We start from the raw sequence: 20,956 nt of genomic DNA, 5'->3' as shown, positions 1-20,956 counted from the left end.
TACAGGGGGTGTCTACCCACTGCACACACAGCCCCAGTGCCACATGGCCCTGCCTCTAGCAGCTTAGCAGGCTCCCCATGTGGCTCAAATGTCAGCATGGGGAGGCTGTGTTCCACAGCACTATTCTTGCTGGGGGGAGACCCTGAGCCTGGGGGCCTAGTTTTGGCAAGAGGATGGACATGCAGGTTCAAGTGCTGATTCAGGAGCTAGGGACACACAGGCAGAAACCCCACTCCTGGGAGGCACTTGTGGGGCATGTGGAAGCCAAGGGTCCCAGAAGAAAGTCTGGGCACCAAAGACTAGGTGTCCAGGGCGGTGCATGGGCTGGGCATGCAGCCGTGTGGTGCCACCACAGCTGGGCACCGGGGCCTGAAGGAGCCACCTGTTCCCCAGCCTTGGGGCTCGGGATTCCCCATGCAGGTGTCCCCTGCCCGCCCTCTCTCTGCCTACAAGGACCAGGGGGTGGGCGCCAGGGTTGTGCTACCACAGTGGCAGCAGCCCCGATCAGTCCTCCAGGCAGCGGCTCACCTCCTTGTGGCCCTGGATCTGGGAGTTGACGAAGGCTCCGAGGATGTGGGAGGTGAGGGGCAGGTAGGCGTGCACCAGCTGCGTCTCCTGGTGCAGGCAGTACAGTGAGAAGGAGTTCCGCAGCTCCAGGGTCTGGATTGCGCTCTCTTGCTGCAAGGAGGAGCCTCCCTCGGTGCCTGGCCCAGCAGGCCACGCTGGCACCCACCTGGACCCCAAGCCCCGTCCATGCACTTGCAGTGGAGGGGCACACACTGCTCTGCCTACCTCCACGATGCGCGACTCCAGCTGCTCCACGGCCTCGGGCTCACGGCTCTGTGCCGCAGCGCTCGCCTGCCGCTTCATCAGGTTGGACTTGTGCAAGGCCCGCTGGTGCCTGTGCAGCAGACCCTTCTCATGCCGCTCACACAGGTCCTGTGGGCACGCTCGCCTCAGCACCGAGCCCGCAGCCCGAGCCCAGCCATGCCAGGCGCGAGCTGCTGCTGCAGGCAGTCCTGGCAACACGGGGCAGGGTCCTCCCAGCTCAGCTCAGGACAAGGCCCCTGGTGCCGTCTGACATGCTCATCCAACCCTTCCCCAGCCTGGAGCGAGACCTGGGAAGAAGGGCAACAGGTGTGCCCCAACACCGCCCACTGCCGCAAGAAGGCAAGCGGCATGACTGTGGGGCAGGAAACCCAGGGGAACCCCAGCCACAGCATCAGAGCTGGGCCTCGAGCACCCCTCCAGGACCTTCCCCGCTGACACTGGGCCGGCTCTCCTGGGACGCCCCAGCCGGAGAGACCTCTGCCTTCCAAAGGCAGCGGCTCCTTGGGGCCAGAAAAGCAGTGGGAAGGTATCCCCTGCTCTGAGCTGGGACCCCGCCAGCCTCCATCCTCGGGCCAGCCTCCATCCTCGGGCCAGCCCCCGCCAGCCTCCATCCTCGGGCCAGCCCCCGCCAGCCTCCATCCTCGGGCCAGCCTCCATCCTCGGGCCAGCCTTAATCCTCGGGCCAGCCCCCTGCCAGCCTCCATCCTCGGGCCAGCCTCCATCCTCGGGCCAGCCTCCCGCCAGCCTCCATCCTCGGGCCAGCCTCAATCCTCGGGCCAGCCCCCGACAGCCTCCATCCTCGGGCCAGGCTTCAGACACCGAGGGTTAATCCTCATCTCCCATGCACACCCACCTCCTATGCTTACACACGTGTGTGCCTGCTCACGTCTGTTCACACATGCACTCACACATTCAGCTTACACTCATGTGCACACCCACATGCACACCACACCTCAAGGTTTCTCCTGCACAGGCAGCAAGTCTGGTCTCCGCTGAGGGGATGGGTGATGCTGCCGCTGGCTCAGGGAAGGTGCAGGGGGCTGCTCCTGAGCCCTGCCCTCTGGCCCCTCTCCTGAGCCCTGCCCTCACTCCTGGCTGACTCACTTTGTATGACTGCAGCAGGTCCAGGAAGAGGTTCAGCTTTTCCACCACGTCGTTCTCTTCCTGTTTGCCCTAGAGAGCAAAGGCGAGTGAGCCTACTGCGAACCGGGCTCTGTCTCCAAGCCACTTGCAGCCTCAGGGCGAGTGAGCCGACTGCCAAAGCCAGGGCTCCGTTCCCAAGCCACGCAGTCCCGTGGGAGCCCCCAGCACAGCGCCAGCCCACCCATGCCACACAGTGTTCCGAACCCTCAGTGCGCAGGAGGCCGGAGGCGGCATGCCCGTCACAGCACCACTTCAAGTCCCGGCGCTCTGCTTCTCAGCCTGCGCAGGGCCATGGGCAGCAGCCTTGGTTCTGTCACACACGACCACTGTGACCGGCCCTGGACACGTGGCTGTGGCTCTGGCTAGTGGGAACCCCTCGGTCTCCCAGCAGCACCTCGGGGTGCCGGGCTCCTCCGGCACCTCTCACTGCACAGAACCCATGCATTGCCAGCCAGGACTTGCCAGTAAAGCTTCTAGCAGTCAGCAGGTGTCCCTGGTTCCCGCTCGTTTGGGCCGGGCTCCCTCCCAGCAGCACAGGGGCCTCCCTGACTGCTCACATCACCTTTCCCAGGTGGCATAAAGCCCCTAAACCTTCAGTGCACGTCCTTCCCATGGAGGCTGCGCCACGGCCTCTCCCCCTGCAGCTCCTGGCAGTGTGAGGGAAAGCAGGCAGGTAGCAGGGTACCAGGGCACAGGACACCAGACTACGGGGTACCAGGTCTTTCCTGTACCCATGGGATGGATCGGCCTCAGTGGGCTGGCAGGAGAGCCCAGCAGGGCATGTCCAAGGATTTCCAGTGAATGGCTCTTCCCCCGATGCACGGTTTCCAAGCACAAAAGCCACGGAGCACACAGGCCTCCAACCGCAGACCGCAGCGCCCCACACTGCGCAGCCTGCCCCACCCCGCGCAGCACAAACACAGCGGCCGACCTGCACTTGGGAAGAGCCCGGAGCCAGTGGCCAGTGCTCCTCCCACACCTGCGGGACACGTGACGCCGCCCCACGTGGCCAGGGCCTGCAGCCTGCGGCCATCCTGGACGAGGAGGAGCGGTTAGGGGGTGAGCCACAGTCCTCGCAGTGATTAAATCTGCCTCCCTGTGCTGAACTCAAGTCCACACACCACGGCAGTCCCAGCCGGCCACCCCACCTCCTGCCCTTGACTCTGCAGATCTGGGTCTTCCCGCCCCTGGACCCGGCCAAGGACGCCACACCTACCCTGGCCTCGGTTTCTAAAGGGAACATGTGGGCTCCAGGGGCTGGGCGGAGAATAAAAACCAAGGACTTTTCAGGACCGGCGTGGAATCTCCTCACAGGCAGCGGACCCAACATCCACCAGGGAAAGGCCCAGGCAGCACCCTGCAGCCCCAGGCAGCGCTGGGTCCCATTTCCACACCAGCAGGCCAGGGACAGCGGCCTGGCGTGAGCACGCCCCCTCGTGGCGAGGAACAGTTGTAAAAGGTTCCGGCTCCCGGGCCAGCCTTCAGGCCAGGCTCGACGCGGTGCCTGCAGATCATCCCCATATGACTACCACGTCTGCAGCTCCTGCCACAGGCAGAGGCAGGGACACTGCAAGTGGCCTGCTGTGCTCACAGGCCAGCTGGACGACTCAGAGCCCAGCTGGCTCGGGATGCTGGCTGGCGGGCGGCCACCAGGACAGCCTGGGAAGGGTGGTTCCTGCCGGGCAAAGCCAATCACCCGCTCTGGGCTGGGAGCCTGGAGCCTCTCTAAGGGGGCAGCGTCCCAGTGCAACCTAGAACACTGTCTGCAAAGGTGCCCACACACAGCCAGTACATCACCTGTCGGGCAGCCTTGTCGGCAAGCAGCGCGAACTCCACAGACAGCCCCTTCAAGGCCTGCTTCAGGGAGTCCCAGGCGTTGCTGTGCAGGGAGGCCCAGGAGGGCAGCGGGGTGGTGTCAGACCCTAGAGCACTGCAGGACGCAAAACACACAGGAGAGACGGTCACCTTGTGCCCGAGCCTGCCCCTGTCAAGGTTGCCCGCTTTGCGCCCACAAGACCACCTGCCTCAACTCCTTCCCGAAGACGAGCAGGTCCGCAGCGTTGTCCACGGCCCTGGCCGCCATCCGCTCGGCTCGGTCACGGAGCTTGTGGAAGCTGTTGTAGATGTTACGGATCAGCTCCCTGCTGATGGCAAACTGCGCATGGATATCAGCCGGGAGGAAGTCCTGGACAGGAGGCGAGACGTGTCACCGCGACACCTGCCGGCCATGGCCAACCACCAGCCACACCCCAGCCTGTGGGCCCCCTTCCCTGGGGCCATCACCCAAATGGGGACGCCCACACTCTGCTTCCCATCCTACTGCTGTGCAGCTCCCTGAGACAGGCCGGAGGCAGCAGGTGTCGGCCCGGCTCTTGGGTCCTGCACCTCCCGCGTAAGGCTTCAGCTGGGACCAAGCCAACGGGCAGAGAGGAGATCTGACTGCCTGTCCTTCCCATACTCTGTGTGTGTATCTCCCTCTCCCCTGTGTGTGTGTGTGTGTGTGTGTATCTCCCTCTCCACCGTGTGTGTGTGTGTGTGTGTGAGAGAGGCCACTGTCCCTCTCCCCCGTGTGTGTGTGTGTGTGTGTCCCCATCCCTCACCCCCGTGTGTGTGTGTGTGTGTGTGTCCCCATCCCTCACCCTCTCTCACTCTTTCAGATAAATCTTCAGAAATAAACCGCAGCTGGTGCTGCAGCAGGCAGGCTAAGCCACTTCCCTTCATGCCAACACGCCACACAAGCACAAGCTCTAAACCTCTGCTCCGTGTCCTTTCCGGCTCCCTGCTACTGTGCCTGGGACACAGCGGAGGCTGGCCCAGCTGCTCGGGCGCTTGCTCCTCACGTGGGAGTCCTGGTGGGGCCTCAGGCTTCTGGGCTCGGCCAGTCTCAGCCCCAGCCACGTGGCCGTCCAGGGAGGGAACCACTGGAGGGGAACTCTCTAATTCTGCCTTTCAAATAAGTTTTGGGCCCAGCGGTGTGGCCTAGTGACTGAAGTCCTCACCTCACACATGCCAGGATCCCAGATGGGAGCCAGTTCTAATCCCGGCAGCTCCACTTCCCACCCAGCTCCCTGCTTGTGGCCTGGGAAAGCAGTTGAGGACAGCCCAAAGCCTTGGGACCCTGCACCCGCGTGGGAGACCTGGAAGAGCTCCTGGTTCCTGGCTCCAGATCGGCACAGCACCAGCCATTGTGCTCACTTGGGGAGTGAATTTTCGGACGGAAGATCTTCCTCTCTATCTCTCCTCCTCTCTGTATACCTGACTTTGTAATAAAAATAATAAATCTTAAAAAAAATCAAATAAGTTTTAAAAATCTTTAAGACCTAGATCATCGCCCAGCAAAGCCCTGAGTGGTGACTGGCAGGTACGTGTAGGCAGCATGTCACCCTACCAAGGAGCTCCCTCTGGCCTTCTGGGGAGAGATGAGACAGCATCATTCTAAGCAGGCAGACACGGCCATCAGTCCCCGGAAGGGGACAAGTTGATGCTGCAAGCCCACGTCCGCCTGAGACCCCGGAGGATGCGCGAGAGGGCTGGAGGCTCTACAGCCAGAGCCCGCACCCACGGCCTGGGCCTCCCTCGTGCAGGTGCAGGGGGCGGCTCTGAGCCCCACTCTCTGGAACGCACATTTACGAAGGTAAAGCAGGGCTGCGTGAGAAGAGGCAGCAGATCTGGGCACAGCCCGTGGCACAGCGCAAGGTGACACAGGCATGCTGTGTGTGGGCCCCGCTAGGACGCGAGGCCAGCAGCGCTGCCAGACTGTACCTTGGCCCTGGCAGCCAGCTCGCAGCTCAGGAACTCGTCTCCGAGGCACTGGGCGGACCCCCTGAGCTGGTTCTGCACGTCCTGCAGAGGCAAGAGATGAGCAAAACCATGACGGCACAGGGCGTCAGCAGGGGCAGTACACAGCCCTCCCTCAGGGCGACACAGCCCACAGGACGGCTGTCACCAGTCTGTGCCCTGGGCACTGAGCCCAACTCCACACCTTCTTTCCGCTCCTCCTCACAAAGCATGGACAATGAGGCGGGCCTCTAGGCCAGGAATGCCGTGCCCAGCCAGGGCAGTGACCACTGAACCCACGCTCAGGGCAGGGGACACGGGACACACCCTACACAGAAGGACACAGGACACGGGACATGGGACACGCCTCCACAGCAGGACACAGGACATGGGACAGGGGACATGGACACAGATACCCCTCCACAGCAGGACATGGGACACCCCCTCCACAGCAGGACAGACACGGGACAGCCCCTATACAGAAGGACAGGGAACATGGAACACGGACATGCCTCCACAGCAGGACACAGGACATGGGACACAGACACAGACACCCCTCCACGGCAGGACACAGGACATGGACACAGATACTCCTCCACAGCAGGACACAGGGCACAGGACACACCTCCACAGCAGGACACAGGACATGGGACAGCCCTCCACAGCGGGACAGAGGACACGGGACAACCCTCCACAGCAGGAACCTGGCTCCCCCTCCAGCCTCCATGGCAGACCAGGACACCAGCACACCTTTCCCAGGGACAGTGTACTGCATGTGCCCTCAACAAGTGACCGTGACCCATGGGAGCCACTGGCAGAACTCAAGCTCAGCTGGCTTCCCTGCTGGGAGGGCCAGGGGGGCTGCTTGGTGAGGTTCCAGCCCTGGGGCTCCAAGCCTGGCATTCCCAGTAAGCCCCAGGGCAGAGCAAAGCCCTTGAGTGAGGAGCCAGGCAGACAGGAAACAGGAAGCCCTGGGCTGCAGCCGATCAAGCCGCTGGGGATTCTAGAACTTCAGAGCAGCCTCGGAGGTCAGCTGGCCAGGCCTGAGGCTACAGGGAAGGGCACGTGGAGCACGGAGCTGGTGCCCCGAGCAGACCAGGTCACCTCTTTAGGTCCACCTGTGGCCCCATGTCTGACCCGGCCTGGACCGAGAGCACCCAGGCCCTGCCCGAGGCCCTTCCCCCCATGGGGGACTCCCAGGGAGCCCAGGGCTGCTGAGGGTGCTAAGCTCAGCACGTGCATGGCTCAGTGGTCTCCAGCAAAGCCCTTGACCGACTGAGCACGGCACTCCGCACCAGCCCACCACACACCCCACGGCTCCCTGCGCTGGGGTGGCCTGCGGTAAAAGGTGTCCCTCCGTTTGCTAATCAAGTCTGGAGGCATGAGAGAGACAGGCTTCCTGCACACGGTTCATCTGGCTCAAGGAGGCCCTGGCTGCGTCCGTGTCCTCAGCCAACCAGGAGCCCCTTCAGGAGGCACCTCCCACCTGGGACTCTGCATTCCTGGTGCCCAGCACCACGTGGCCTGGGCAGGGGCTTGGGGAAGAGGAGCTGGGCACGGAGTGTGGGGCCTCAGGGGAGCCTGGGGTGCGGGGGGGGGGGCACTTACGGGGCCGCTGAAGGAGAGGAAGAGCTTGAGCAGAATGTCCTCACAGAGCGGGGGGTGCCGAGCCACGAGGTTGAGGAAGCGCTTCAGGGCCCTCCTGCGGTCCTCAATGAACTCCCTGTCGGCTGCACGGGGAACAGGTTACCCACCAGCCCAGCGCACCCAGGCTCCTGCAGCAGCGGGGCACCGAGGGTCTCAGCCAAGGGCCAGGGTGCGCCCTGCAGCTTGAGGTGGACACCCAGAGCCCCTCCCTCCACGGTCAGGAACAGCTCTGTCTATCCAACCACAAGGGCTGGAAACCAGCCTGGCGCTCCCTGGTCACCTGCTCTGAAAACACCTGGGGCTCTGCCTCCTGCTCCGGCCCCTGCAGCCCCTGCAGCCCCTGCAGCCCCTGCAAAGGCCCGCCCACGCACTGCTTTCTTTGGGCGGGTCTTCACTTCAAGAGAGCTGGGGAAGCACGCGGGCTGCTAAGGACATTCAAATCTGACCACAGTGGGCAGCAAGTGCAACTTCACATGTTACATCGAAGCTGCCACCGTGGGAGAATGCCCACGTGCTCCAGGAAAAGCTGGCCTGCTGAATGCCAAGGGACACGCTCGCCCTGGGCACTCAACACCAGCCACAGCACTTCTGACCTGCGCCCTGAGTGCTCCTCGTACCTTCAGCGTGAAGGGAACAGCTCGCTCCACCCCACAGTGGCCAGTCAGGGACAAACCACGTCTGCACAGCTCAGGGGATTCTCAGGTGCTGGACCTGACCACCGCTCGACACCACAGGCTACCTTCCCAGCCCAGGACACAGGCGTCCCGGGAGGGCTGGGAAATCAGGGGAAACCAAGTGGCTAGCTCTGGCTGCCAGCCCAGCACCCTCACACAGGACTCGGGACAGGCTGTCGGGGAGAGGGTGAGACCCAGGGTGGGCAGCCAGGAGGACAGAGCCCTGGGCTCTGGAACCCTGGGGAGACTCCGAGCAGGAGGGGCTCCTGGGCCCCTGCGTCATCCCAGCACTCCTAGCCAATCTGCACACGGCAGCACCAGCTACGTAATCTCCCCAGGAGGCAGACCCAATGCCCTGCTAGACACAAGGAGGCTGGAGTGCCCACAGAGCAGGTTCTTGGGTTGCCAAGAAGACGCCAATGAAGGTACCAACAGGATTCTGGGCACCCGAATCCCCTGCCACAGGAGTCCTGGTGGTCCTGGTCTCTGTGCTGAGAGAACCGGGGAGACCCCTTCGCTCATTCCTGGGCAGCCACAGCCCCTTGTCCACAGTGTGCTTCCCACGAGGGCCCAGAACTGAAGGTATCAGACCCATCACCCTCACACCCCCATCACCCTCACACCCCATCACCCTCACGCCCCCGTCACCCTCACGCCCCCCCGTCACCCTCACACCCCATCACCCTCACACCCCATTACCCTCACACCCCCGTCACCCTCACGCCCCCCATCACCCTCACACCCCATCACCCTCATGCCCCCCCGTCACCCTCACACCCCATCACCCTCACACCCCATCACCCTCACGCCCCATCACCCTCACGCCCCCCGTCACCCTCACACCCCTCCGTCACCCTCACACCCCTCCGTCACCCTCACACCCCCCGTCACCCTCACACCCCATCACCCTCACACCCCATCACCCTCACACCCCATCACCCTCACGCCCCATCACCCTCACACCCCTCCGTCACCCTCACACCCCCCGTCACCCTCACACCCCCCCGTCACCCTCACGCCCATCACCCTCACGCCCCCCGTCACTCTCACGCCCCCGTCACCCTCACACCCCTCCGTCACCCTCACACCCCCCGTCACCCTCACACCCCCCCGTCACCCTCACGCCCATCACCCTCACGCCCCCCGTCACCCTCACGCCCCCGTCACCCTCACGCCCCCCCGTCACCCTCACGCCCCCGTCACCCTCACGCCCCCCCGTCACCCTCACACCCTGTCACCCTCACGCCCCCCGTCACCCTCACGCCCCCCGTCACCCTCACGCCCCCGTCACCCTCACGCCCCGTCACCCTCACGCCCCCCGTCACCCTCACGCCCCCCGTCACCCTCACACCCCCGTCACCCTCACGCCCCCCCGTCACCCTCACACCCCCCGTCACCCTCACACCCCCGTCACCCTCACACCCCATCACCCTCACACCCCTCGTGTAGCAGGCATCGTAGCAAGTCCAGGGCCACCCAGCTGCAGCTTTTCCTGCCACAGTCCTGTGGCTGGCCCCTCCGGGACACCAGCAGGGAGCACTGGCTTCCGGCATCGCCCAGGAAATGGCAGCAATGCCACCATGGTGAGTGCGCTCACCCCGCTGGCCCTGGCCCCAGCTGTACCTCCAAGCATCCTCTTGGGTGGAAGGGCTGGCACCATGCGGTACGGGAACTTGAGCAGCAGCATCTCATGGAAGACCACAAAGTCATTGTACCGTCTGTACACGGAGGACTTGAAGCGCTAAAGGAGAAGCGATCAGGGGTCAGACAGGCCATCATGAGCGGGGCCGCACATCCCTCCCGAATCCACCCTGCCTCCTGCCATTTGGTGGGATCCAGGGAACCTGTGCTAGCCAGTCCATCCGCAGGGCAGGTGCCCCAGGGACAGCAGCAGCCCCTCCAGAACACAGGCTCAGGCAGTCCTGCTTCCCACCCAGCCCCTGCTTCTGCGCCTGGGAAAGCACAACGGATGGCTCACGGCTTGAGGCCCTGCCCGAGGAAGGTCTGGATGGAGCTCCGGACTCCAGGCTGCAGCCTGGCTCAGTCCAGCCAGATGGACACTGGGTGACCCTCTGCCTTTCGACAGCCAGCACCACAGGCCAGCCCGTCAGTCACTGCTTGGAGTCCCTGACCCATGAGCGGGACAGCGTCAGGAGGACTCAGGACAGGAGCTCCACAACTCACCATCCTGGGGTTCCGACATAGCTCCTATGCAGAACACGCATTGACAGGGAACCTCAAACGGCTTGTGGCGACTAACATTACAAGAGGTTTGTTTGGTAAAAGAAAGTTTTGAAATCTCGGAATACTGGGCCCGGTGTGGTGGCCTAGCGGCTTGAGTCCTTGTCTTGAAAGCCCATATGGGCGCCTGTTCTAATCCCGGCAGCTCCACTTCCCATCCAGCTCCCTGCCTGTGTCCTGGGAAAGCAGTCGAGGACGGCCCAAAGCCTTGGGACCCTGCACCCGTGTGGGAGACCCAGAAGAGGTTCCTGGCTTCGGATCGGCTCAGCTTCAGCCGTTGCGGCCACTTGGGGAGTGAATCATCGGACGGAACATCCTCTCTTTCTCTCCTCCTCTCTGTATATCTGACTTTGCAATAGAAATAAATAAATCTTTTTGTTTTTTAAACCCTTTTTTCAAAAGGCAGAATGACAGTAGGGAGCACCCATCTACTGTTTCTCTCCCCAAGTGGCCAGAGCGGCCAGGGCCGGGCCAGAGCAGCGGCCAACGAGCCCGGCCTGGGGCCCCCATGCGCAAGTGCCCAAGTGCTTCCCTCAGCCCTGCCCTCCCCAGGCCCTGCCCAGGCCCATGCCTGCTGGTTCCCTCAGCCCTGCCCTGCCCAGGCCCTGCCCAGGCCCATGCCTGCTGGTTCCCTCAGCCCTGCCCTGCCCAGGCCCTCCCCAGGCCCATGCCTGCTGGTTCCCTCAGCCCTGCCCTGCCCAGGCCCTGCCCAGGCCCATGCCTGCTGGTTCCCTCAGCCCTACCCTCCCCAGGCCCTGCCCTCCCCAGGCCCTGCCCTCCCCAGGCCCATGCCTGCTGGTTCCCTCAGTCCTGCCCTGCCCAGGCCCTGCCCTGCCCAGGAAAGTGGAGCAGGCAGGACTTGAACCAACACCCTTAAGGGATGCCGGTTTAACGTACTACACCATGGCCAGTCCCTGGACTGTCCCTTCTAGCCAGGTAGGATGGCCCTCTCCTCAGCCTTCTCCTGCCCCAAGCCTGCCATCCCGCCACCACTGCCCCCTACGCCCTCCTGCCCAGCGTGCAACTCGCCTGGCTTGAGACCTCGTATTCCACGTGCTTCAGGAACAGGCCCTTCTTCTCGGGGATGAGCGCCACCTGCACGCTGTCCTTGGCCAGCAGGTCCTGCAACGTGCAGGACAGCAGCAGTGGAGGCCCCTCAGGCATCTGCATCTGCGTGTGGTCGGCGTCCCTCTGCCCGACGAGCTGGGGCGTTGGCAAGTCTGCAGGGAACACAGCGAGTGCCGGTGGGAACATGGCTTCAACGGCTGCCCGCGCTGGAGCCCGCGGGTGGACTCTGGCCGCGCCACACTCCACACACGCCATGAGGCCGTCCCCTGCTCCTGGGAGCCAGCATCCAGGGGCCGTACCTGCGTGCCAGTCAACAACACACCCGGCAAGTCAGATCGACACGGTCAGGAAGTAAGGTGAAATGCCAGCAGCTCACGTGCAGGGCCAGCCACTCCCCTCTCAGAGCCCATGAAGGAAACACACCGTCACCTACATGTCCACGCAGGATCACATGAAGGGCCAGCCGCTCCCCTCTCGGAGCCCACGGAAGGGGCTCCACGAAGGAAACACACCGTCACCTACGTGTCCACGCAGGATCACATGAAGGGCCAGCCGCTCCCCTCTCAGAGCCCATGAAGGAAACACACCGTCACCTACGTGTCCACGCACATTTCTCTCACACACCACACAACCACACTAACTCATGCATGCCTGTTGCCAGCGAGGGTCCCAGCCATGAGAGCCAAGGGACTGAGCCTCAACATTCAGGGTTCGCAGGACGAGAGCCTCCACATTCGGGGTTCGCAGGACGAGAACACACTTCCGATCATACAGCACGAAGCACAACCACAACCAAAAGCTGACAGGCTTCACGGGCCGACGGCAGCCGCAGTAATCACAAGTCAGGCCAGTGCGGCTCGGGTTGCTCACAAACCTGTTCTCTGACAGGAAGTCTCCTGGCTCAGTCCTCCGACATCCAGCTGCCCGGCGCCAGGCCAGGCTCTGCCCGACGGGTGGCAGGACCCCAACCAGGATACCAGGCTCTGTAGCAGCAGGAAGTCAGGCTCAGAAGCCACAGCCAGGCATCGAACCCAAGCACTCCACCAGGCATCAGCTGCAAGTGCACGCCCCGTTTGGTTTTTAATACATGGAGAGTTCTCGGTGTGGGGGGAAGAGGAAAAGAAACAACAGCAAAGTGGGGGTGCCCTCTGGGGGGGGCAGGCGCTGCCACGAGGACAGCAGAGCCAGGGACTGGCCATCGCAGCCCTCCGTCCTCACAAGAAGCCAGGATCCCTCCTCGACAACGCAAGGACCATTCTCGTCAGGACCTCCCGCTCCAGGGCACCCGCTCCGGGGCACCTACTCCAGAGCACCCGCTCCAGGGCAACCAACTGCTCCAGGGCACCTACTCCGGGGCACCCGCTCCAGGGCACCCACTCCAGAGTACCCACTCCGGGGCACCCACTCCGGGGCACCTACTCCGGGGCACCCGCTCCAGGTACCCACTCCAGGGCACCTACTCCGGGGCACCCACTCCGGGGTACCCACTCCAGGGTACCCACTCCAGGGCACCTACTCCGGGGCACCCACTTCGGGGCACCCACTCCAGGGTACCCACTCCAGGGCACCCACTCTGGGGCACCCACTCCGGGGCACCCGCTCCAGGGCACCTACTCCGGGGCACCTACTCCAAGGCACCCACTCCAGGGCACCTGCTCCAGGGTACCCACTCCAGGGCACCTACTCCGGGGCACCGACTCCAGGGCACACACTCCAGGGCACCTGCTCCAGGGCAAAGCAACCACGAGGCAGAGGAAGATCAGCAACTCTCCTACTTGTGATTCCGCCAAGTTATAACTGCCGTAATTAAGTACAATAAACCTGAGGCAGGGGCCAGGCACAGTAGCCTGGTGGCTAAAGTCCTCACCTTGCACACACTGGGATCCAAATGGATGCCAGTTCATGTCCCAGCAGCCCCGCTCCCCATCCAGCTCCCTGCCTGTGGCCTGGGAAAGCAATCAAGGATGGCCCAGGGGCTTAGAACCCTGCACCTGTGTGGGAGACCCAGAAGAGGCTCCAGGTTCCTCGCTTTGAATTGGCTCAGCTCTAGCCATTGCAGCCACTTGGGGAGTGAAGCAGCAGATGGAAGATCTTTCTCTGCCTCTCCTCTCTGTAAATCTGACTTTCCATAAAAATAAATAGGGGCCCAGCGGCGTGGCCTAGCGGCTAAAGTCCTCGCCTTGAAAGCCCGGGATCCCATATGGGCGCCGGTTCTAATCCCGGCAGCTCCACTTCCCATCCAGCTCCCTGCTTGTGGCCTGGGAAAGCAGTTGAGGACGGCCCAAAGCTTTGGGACCCTGCACCCGCGTGGGAGACCCGGAAGAGGTTCCTGGTTCCCGGCTTCGGATCGGCGCGCATCGGCCCGTTGCGGCTCACTTGGGGAGTGAATCATCGGATGGAAGATCTTCCTCTCTGTCTCTCCTCCTCTGTATATATCTGGCTGTAATAAAATGAATAAATCTTAAAATAAATAAATAAATAAAAATAAAAATAAATAAGACTTTTTTAAAAAATAAATGGCCCTGATACCAGAGGTGCGCCTGGCTGAGCAGACTGTGTGCACACATGGCCTCCTGGCGTGCAGGAGTGTGTGTGAGTGCACATGGCCATGTTCCCTGTGGGAGAGGGTGGGTATGTGTCTGTGAATGTGGGTGAGAGACGTGTCTGCACGCGAATGTGTGGAGGAATGGACATTTCTGAAAAACATGTGACTGTGTGTGCATGTGTGTGAGGGTGTGTACATGTGACTGCGTGTGGCTGTGAGGGTGTGTACCTGTGACTGTGTGGTTGTGTGTGTGAGAGGGTGTGTACATGTGCCTGCATGTGTGTGAGGGTGTGTACATGTGACTGTGTGTGGTTGTGTGTGGCAGGCTGTGTACATGTGCCTGCATGTGTGGCTGTGTGTGAGGGTGTGTACATGTGCCTGCATGTGTGCGAGGGTGTGTACATGTGACTGTGTGTGTGGTTGTGTGTGTGAGGGTGTGTACATGTGACTGTGTGAGGGTGTGTGAGGGTGTGTACATGTGACTGCATGTGTGTGAGGGTGTGTACATGTGACTATGTGGTTGTGTGTGTGAGGGTGTGTGTATTCAGAAGCCCGTGCTTTCAAGGCTCCAGCGTGCTCAGACCACAGCTCTGCAGGCCACCTGTTCCCAAGTCACCCCGAGACCCGCACCCTGGCATGCCGCTTCCAGGATTCGCTGGAGACGAGGAGTGGCCTCTGCATGACCCAACCCTGCACCTGACTTGCTGCAGGGCACACGGTAGCCAGGCCCCAGGTGGATCTGCCCACCCACGGATGGGAGGTCCATTCTGAACCACCTGCGCTGCAGGGCAAGGCGATGCAACGTGGGTCCTAAGAGTGACAGCAGGGCTGGGTGTGTGCATCTCACAGCACAGGTTGGCACATGTGTGTGCATGTAGGATTGTATGTGTGTGCATGTACACACAGGACTGCATGTATACCCTAGCAGGGCAGGGCGCTATACTCTGTGTGTGTGTGTGTGTGTGTGTGTGTGCGCGTATGTGTACCCCAGCAGCACAGGGCAGGGCACTGTCCTCTGTGTGTGTGTGTGTGTGTGTGTGTGTGTACCCCAGCAGCGCAGGGCAGGGCACTGTCCTCTGTGTGTGTGTGTGTATGTGTGTACCCCAGCAGCGCAGGGCACTGTCCTCTGTGTGTGTGTGTGCGTGTGTGTACCCCAGCAGGGCAGGGCACTGTCCTCTGTGTGTGTGTGTGTGTGTGCGTGTGTGTACCCCAGCAGGGCAGGGCACTGTCCTGGGTTCTGCTGTCCAGGTGGCCAGCAGTGCAGGGCTGCTGCTGCGTGCCCTCTGCTTCCACCCGCTGGAATGAAACCGCCTCTCTGGGAAAAGCGAAGCCGGTGTGTCTGGCACACAGGAGATGAGGGCAGACAGGAGATGAGCAGGCCGGCACAGTCAGGAGGGATGGTTCTGCCCAGGAACGTATATGCAGATCACACGTTTGCTAGGGGATCCGGAATGAAATACACATGGCAGCCTCACAAGCAGTGACAGGCACGGGGGCAGAGAATGACAACTTTAAAACGGGTGAGGGTGTGTACCCTCCTCCAAAGCTTTGCCCGTGGCTGATGGACAAGCAGATACCCACCAGCCGAATCCTTGGGGCACAGCCACGGTGGCAATGCGCTCGTAGGAAACTACCCCTACCGCTCTGTAAGAGGCAGAGCCCAGCACCTGGGCAGGGGCCACGGGCATCCAAGGGGTGGCGAGCCGCCGCAATGGACAAGCACCCATGGTGCCCAGGGACGCTCTGCAGGTTCCCTTGTTCCCCACCTGAGTTGGCCCATCTTCGGCTTTGCTGCTAACTTCCCTCCCCAGCCCTGCGGCTCCAGCACTTCCATCTGGCTCTCAGCCACGACATCCCCTGCTGTTTGCAGAGAAGCCGTGTTCCCACCGCTCCCTTGACTCTGTCTGCACGGTCTGCTCCAACGAGGTGAGCACACCCAGAGCTGCGTCCCCCAGTCCAAGGCCAGGGCCTCCTCGGGCACCGTCCCTCCGACTCTGCCCACCGGCCGGGCCACGCTGGCTCGCAGCTTTGTGAGGCTAACGGCACATCTGCAGTCAGACGCTGTGCGATAGCTCGTCACGCGAGGTGCCATGTGCAGCTCTGCAGGCCCACACCCCCACCCCGCAGGCAGGGGGCAGCGGGTGCCGGAGAGGGTGGGGCGCACCCGGTTCCTCCAGCTTCAGGGGCTGCGGGCGGGCCGGGCCTTAGCGCGCCTGTGTCTGCACAGACCTGTCCCACAGACGAAGGCTCCGCCGCGGACCAGCGCGAGCTCATCTTGCCTCCAGCACCTCAGTAACTGCACCCTGCACTGCTGCGGGTCTGGCTAGTTTCTAGGATTCGGAAAGACTTTCTGGGCTGGCACGGCTCAGCAGAGGTGAGCATTTCTCAGGCAGCAGCTCAGCCTCCTCAGGTCCCCACCCCGTCTGCAAGCCACGGGACGCATGTGAAATGCGACTGCAGTCCAGCCAGTGTGGGACTGGTGCAATGGGAGTCCCGCGGGCACGGCCGTGGCTGCATCTCGCCACATGGGTACAAGGGCCCAGGCAGGCGGGCCAGCCTCTGCTGCCTTCCCAGCACATTGACAAGGAGCTGCATCAGAAGTGGAGCAGCTGAAACTCGAACCAGCGCTCATAGGAGATGACAGCACTGCTGGTGGCGTAGCTTAACCCGCTATGCCACACTACTGGCCCAAGAAGCAAGTCCTTAAAGAAAAACAAACTTACAACCCCTTAACCTCCACCTGCAGTGCTGGTATCCCATATGGGCACCGCTCTGTGTCTCACTGCTCCACCCTCTCACGCAGTTCCCTGCTGACATGCCTGGGAAAGCAGGGGAAGACGGCTCCTAGTCCTTGTGTCCCTGCGCCCAGCTGGGAGACAGGCTCCTGTCACTGCGCAAAGCTGGGAGTCAGGCTCCCAAGCTCTCACGTCCCTGCACCCAGCTGGGAGACAGGCTCCTGTCGCTACACCCAGCTGGGAGTCAGGCTCCCAAGCTCTCATGTCCCTGCGCCCAGCTGGGAGTCAGGCTCCCAGTCCTTGTGTCGCTACGCCCAGCTGGGAGACAGGCTCCCAAGCTCTCACGGCCCTGCGCCCAGCTGGGAGTCAGGCTCCTGTTGCTACACCCAGCTGGGAGTCAGGCTCCCAAGCTCTCATATCCCTGCGCCCAGCTGGGAGTCAGGCTCCCAGTCCTTGTGTCGCTACGCCCAGCTGGGAGACAGGCTCCCAAGCTCTCACGGCCCTGCGCCCAGCTGGGAGACAGGCTCCCAAGCTCTCACGGCCCTGCGCCCAGCTGGGAGTCAGGCTCCCAAGCCCTCATGTCGCTGCGCCCAGCATGGGAGACAGCCAAACAGAAAATCCGCCAATAGCCTGCGGTCTTCTCTGCTAAGCGCACTCTGCTTTTTGTGACTTTCCCCTGGAAATCACTGTCCTCCCAGGCAGCCTGCAGACCCAGCGATGATTACCGAGCGGCCAGCCAAGAGGAGCACCCCAACTCTGACTGCTGGGGTGCTGGGAGGATGAACTCAGGCGGCCAGCCAACCCCGGAGCTCACCTCCTACAGGCCCATGGCCCTCAGTGCCACCCGGCTCCCATGTTACCGTACTGGAAACCAGGGCAGCCACACGGGCATTGGGTGGGGTGCATGCCCCCAGAACAGACAGGCCCGGTCTTCCACAGGAACGACACTTAGCTGCACCTACTGGCAGGGTCACAGCACTCTCACCAGAAAGACCCCTGCTCCGGACGGGGCGGCCCCTGGCACCAGGCCTGGGAGGCCCACCACGTCCACCCCGCCGCCCAAAAACACAGGACAGACGAGGGTCCATTGGGAGACCCACCACATCCACCCAGCCCCCCAAGGACACAGGACAGACGAGGGCCCACCAGGAGACCCACCACGTCCAGCCAGCCCCCCCAGAACACAGGACAAGGGTCCAACGGGAGATCCACCACGTCCACCCAGTCCCCGAGAACACAGGACAGACAACGGCCCACCAGGAGACCCACCGCGTCCACTCAGCCCTCAAAGAGCACAGGTCAGACAAGGGTCCAGCCAGCCCCTGGGAACGCAGGACAGACGAGGGTCCAGCCAGGCCCGTGCTGAAAAGCTGCTGACAAGGGTCCAGCCTGACTCAGAGAGAAGAGGGCTGGAGCAAATCCAGCAGCAAATCCCAGGAAGTGACCTAGTATAGAATTCCCAGAATGGGTTTCCGGAAGACCTGAGCCGCAGTCGCGCCTGCTTGTGGCTCTGCCATTGCCCTCCTGGCTCTCTGGTCCTGAAATGCCACCCCAATTCTGTGAGCCCCCCGGAGGCCAGCAGGAAGGCTCACCCACACACACCCCACTGCCTGAATCACCAGCAGGGACAGCACGGCGTGTGATGCCAGCATCCCAAATCACAGGGCCAGGTCGAGTCCCAGGTGCTGTCTATCCAGCCCAGCTCCCTGCTAGCCCGCCCTGGCAAGGCAGCAGCTGGCACCCATGTGGGAGTCCTCACAGAGTTCCAGGTTCCTGGGTGGCTGGGACCAGACCAGCCCTTGAAGTCACTTGGCAAGTGAAGGAGCAGATGAAGTGACTGTGTGAGAGAGAGAGAGACAGAATAAGTAAGCAATCTTTTAAAAAATGTAGTTATTTTACTTGGAAGAATTTCAGAGACAGAATCTTCCATCCGCTGCTTCACTCCCCAAATGGCCGTAACAGCCAGAGCTGAGCCGCCGGGAGCTAGGAGCTTCTTCCAGGTCCCCACATGAGTGCAGAGTCCCAAGGCTTTGGGCCGTCCTCCGCTGCCTTCCCAGGCCAGCAGCAGGGAGCTGGATGGGAAGTGGGGCAGCTGGGACACGAGCCGGTGCCCACGTGGGATGCCAGCAGTACAGGGCAGGGAATTAGCTTGCTACATCACTACACTGCACCCAGGAAATCTTTAAAAGTAGGAAAACTTGGCAACAGTTTTAGCAGTCTCCCACATGGATGCCGTCCCAGTACCCGGGCAGCGTCTCAGGCATCTGAGCCGAGAAGCAGGCTTCTCTGGAGGAGCCGGGCACCCCAGCCAGCACTCCCCACTGACTGTGTGGTCCCGTACAAGCCAAACTCCAGATCCTCCCAGCTTTGAGTCTGTGAGCTCCAAGTCAGTCACCCACACATCAGAAAGCACCACGGTGTCCTCGGAGGGGAAGCCCCAGGGACACGCAGACTGGGGGCAGCCCCATGCACTCCCGGGAGCGGCCGACTGCTCCGGGAAGCATGCAACAGCTGGCGGTGCCTGCCTTCACACTGGCACGCCTGTGGTAGTGCCCGTCCCAGCAGCGGCTGGCAATGCCTGCCTTCACACTGGCATGCCTGTGGCAGCGCCCGTCCCAGCAGCAGCGGCTGGCAATGCCTGCCTTCACACTGGCACGCCTGTGGCAGCGCCCGTCCCAGCAGTGGCTGGCGGTGCCTACCTTCACACTGGCACGCCTGTGACAGTGCCCCTCCCAGCAGCTGGCGGTGCATGCCTTCACACTGGCACGCCTGTGACAGTGCCCCTCCCAGCAGCTGGCGGTGCCTACCTTCACACTGGCACGCCTGTGGCAGCGCCCCTCCCAGCAGCTGGCGATGCCTACCTTCACACTGGCACGCCTGTGGCAGCGCCCGTCCCAGCAGCGGCTGGCACACCTGTGGCACGTGGGCAAGTGTACAGAAGTCACGGGCACAAGACCAGGGCATGGGGTGCACATCGAGGCACAAGACCCTGCGAACAAGTTCTCAGAACACGCAGCTGCAGCCCCTCGCACGTGCGGCCACCTGGAGGCCAGCCCATGCCACCTGTTGCTGTGCCAGGCCCAGGCCCTGGCTGGGCTCCACACAGTGGGCAGAGCGCCATTCAGGGTGGAGAGTGGACACTCAGCCTTGGCGAGCAGGGCAGTGAGGAAGGGCCCAGTGCCCGGGCTGGTCCAGGGAGGACGTGAGTCTCTGAGTGGGCAGCTGGCTACCCCGGGCAGCAGAGCTTGGCTGCAGAGCGTCGGAGACGTCAGAGTCACCCCAACTCCTCAGACTGCACATGCGTCACCCCGCCGGGCTGTCCCAGCCAGCAGGTGCTGGGAGCCTGAACATCTGCATTTCCAACAAGCCCAGGGCAGGGGCTGCTGCCGGCTCATGCTGTCGCTGCCTGGCACACTCAGACAGGCCACATGAACGCTGTTCTCTCACAGAAGCAAACTGAACCCGAGCAGTGGAGACCCTCAGCAGTGGAGACCAGCAGCAGTCAACACGGTGGGAGGCTCCTGGAGACCCTGCTCTTGCCGATAAAGAATTTCCCTAAGCTGGGCAGGTGTTGTAACTCCACCCCAGGGAGGCCCCAGCCTCACATTCACGAGGCTGGGGTTAAGCCCCACCTCGAAGCCAGCTTCCCGGCTAACCCTGCACACCAGGCAGGGCAGGGGCCGGCTCCTGGAGACCACACAGAGTCCCTGGCTCCCGGCCCCGCAGCTGTGTGGAGCAGCATGTGGAAGGAGCCGTCTCCCACTCTCTCACTCTGCCTTTCAAATCCACTTGGCCGAACAGCGGGCAGCCTCTTGTTCTCAGGAAACGGAAGCACACGTTTCCTCATCCTCATCAAGGTCATGGCCTCCAACCAGTGCCGGGGAGGCCCAGGAACACGGCCACCAGGGCAAAGAGCCGTGGGCAGGGCACCTCACGTCAGCCTGACATGCTGACAGCACCCCACGCACACAGCATGGTGGCCCCGCTGTCCTACTCAGTAACACGATATAACTAAAGACTGAACGCAGGTTAGACACTGCTGCCCACCGACTGCTTGTCCCTGCCCACCCCCAGGCACCCCAGCAGGTTCTTCCTACACGAGGAGGCTACAAAGTGCCAGGCAAGCTGGTATTCTACTTGTTAAAAATTTACTTAAGGGGCTGGTGCAATGATTCAATTGGCTAATCATCCCCCTTCTGTAGGAGGACATTGTGACCCGAAAAGGTCAGTGAGCACAGGACTACAGTTGGTTGGATAATATTTGGAGGAGAATAACCAAATGGCTACCTTTTGTA

The 20,956-nt window shown here is 62.4% G+C and overlaps 1 protein-coding gene across 1 annotated transcript in view; it reads right to left on the bottom strand.

Moving 5' to 3' along the window:
• Positions 1-20,956, bottom strand: part of SNX8 (sorting nexin 8) — a 37,322-nt gene that overhangs the window by 986 nt on the left and 15,380 nt on the right. Inside the window, exons 2-10 of the mRNA XM_004598152.2 lie at positions 11,343-11,533; positions 9,696-9,813; positions 7,360-7,481; positions 5,737-5,817; positions 3,999-4,159; positions 3,772-3,904; positions 1,936-2,004; positions 793-939; positions 529-678 (exon numbers count right to left, since the gene is read on the bottom strand). Coding sequence (XP_004598209.2) covers positions 529-678; positions 793-939; positions 1,936-2,004; positions 3,772-3,904; positions 3,999-4,159; positions 5,737-5,817; positions 7,360-7,481; positions 9,696-9,813; positions 11,343-11,533 — 1,172 coding nt within the window. The remainder of the gene's footprint in view (positions 1-528; positions 679-792; positions 940-1,935; positions 2,005-3,771; positions 3,905-3,998; positions 4,160-5,736; positions 5,818-7,359; positions 7,482-9,695; positions 9,814-11,342; positions 11,534-20,956) is intronic.

Source organism: Ochotona princeps, chromosome 24 (assembly GCF_030435755.1).
Source record: "Ochotona princeps isolate mOchPri1 chromosome 24, mOchPri1.hap1, whole genome shotgun sequence".
Classification (NCBI taxonomy): Eukaryota; Metazoa; Chordata; class Mammalia; order Lagomorpha; family Ochotonidae; genus Ochotona; species Ochotona princeps.
This window is presented reverse-complemented; position numbering and strand designations above follow the sequence as displayed.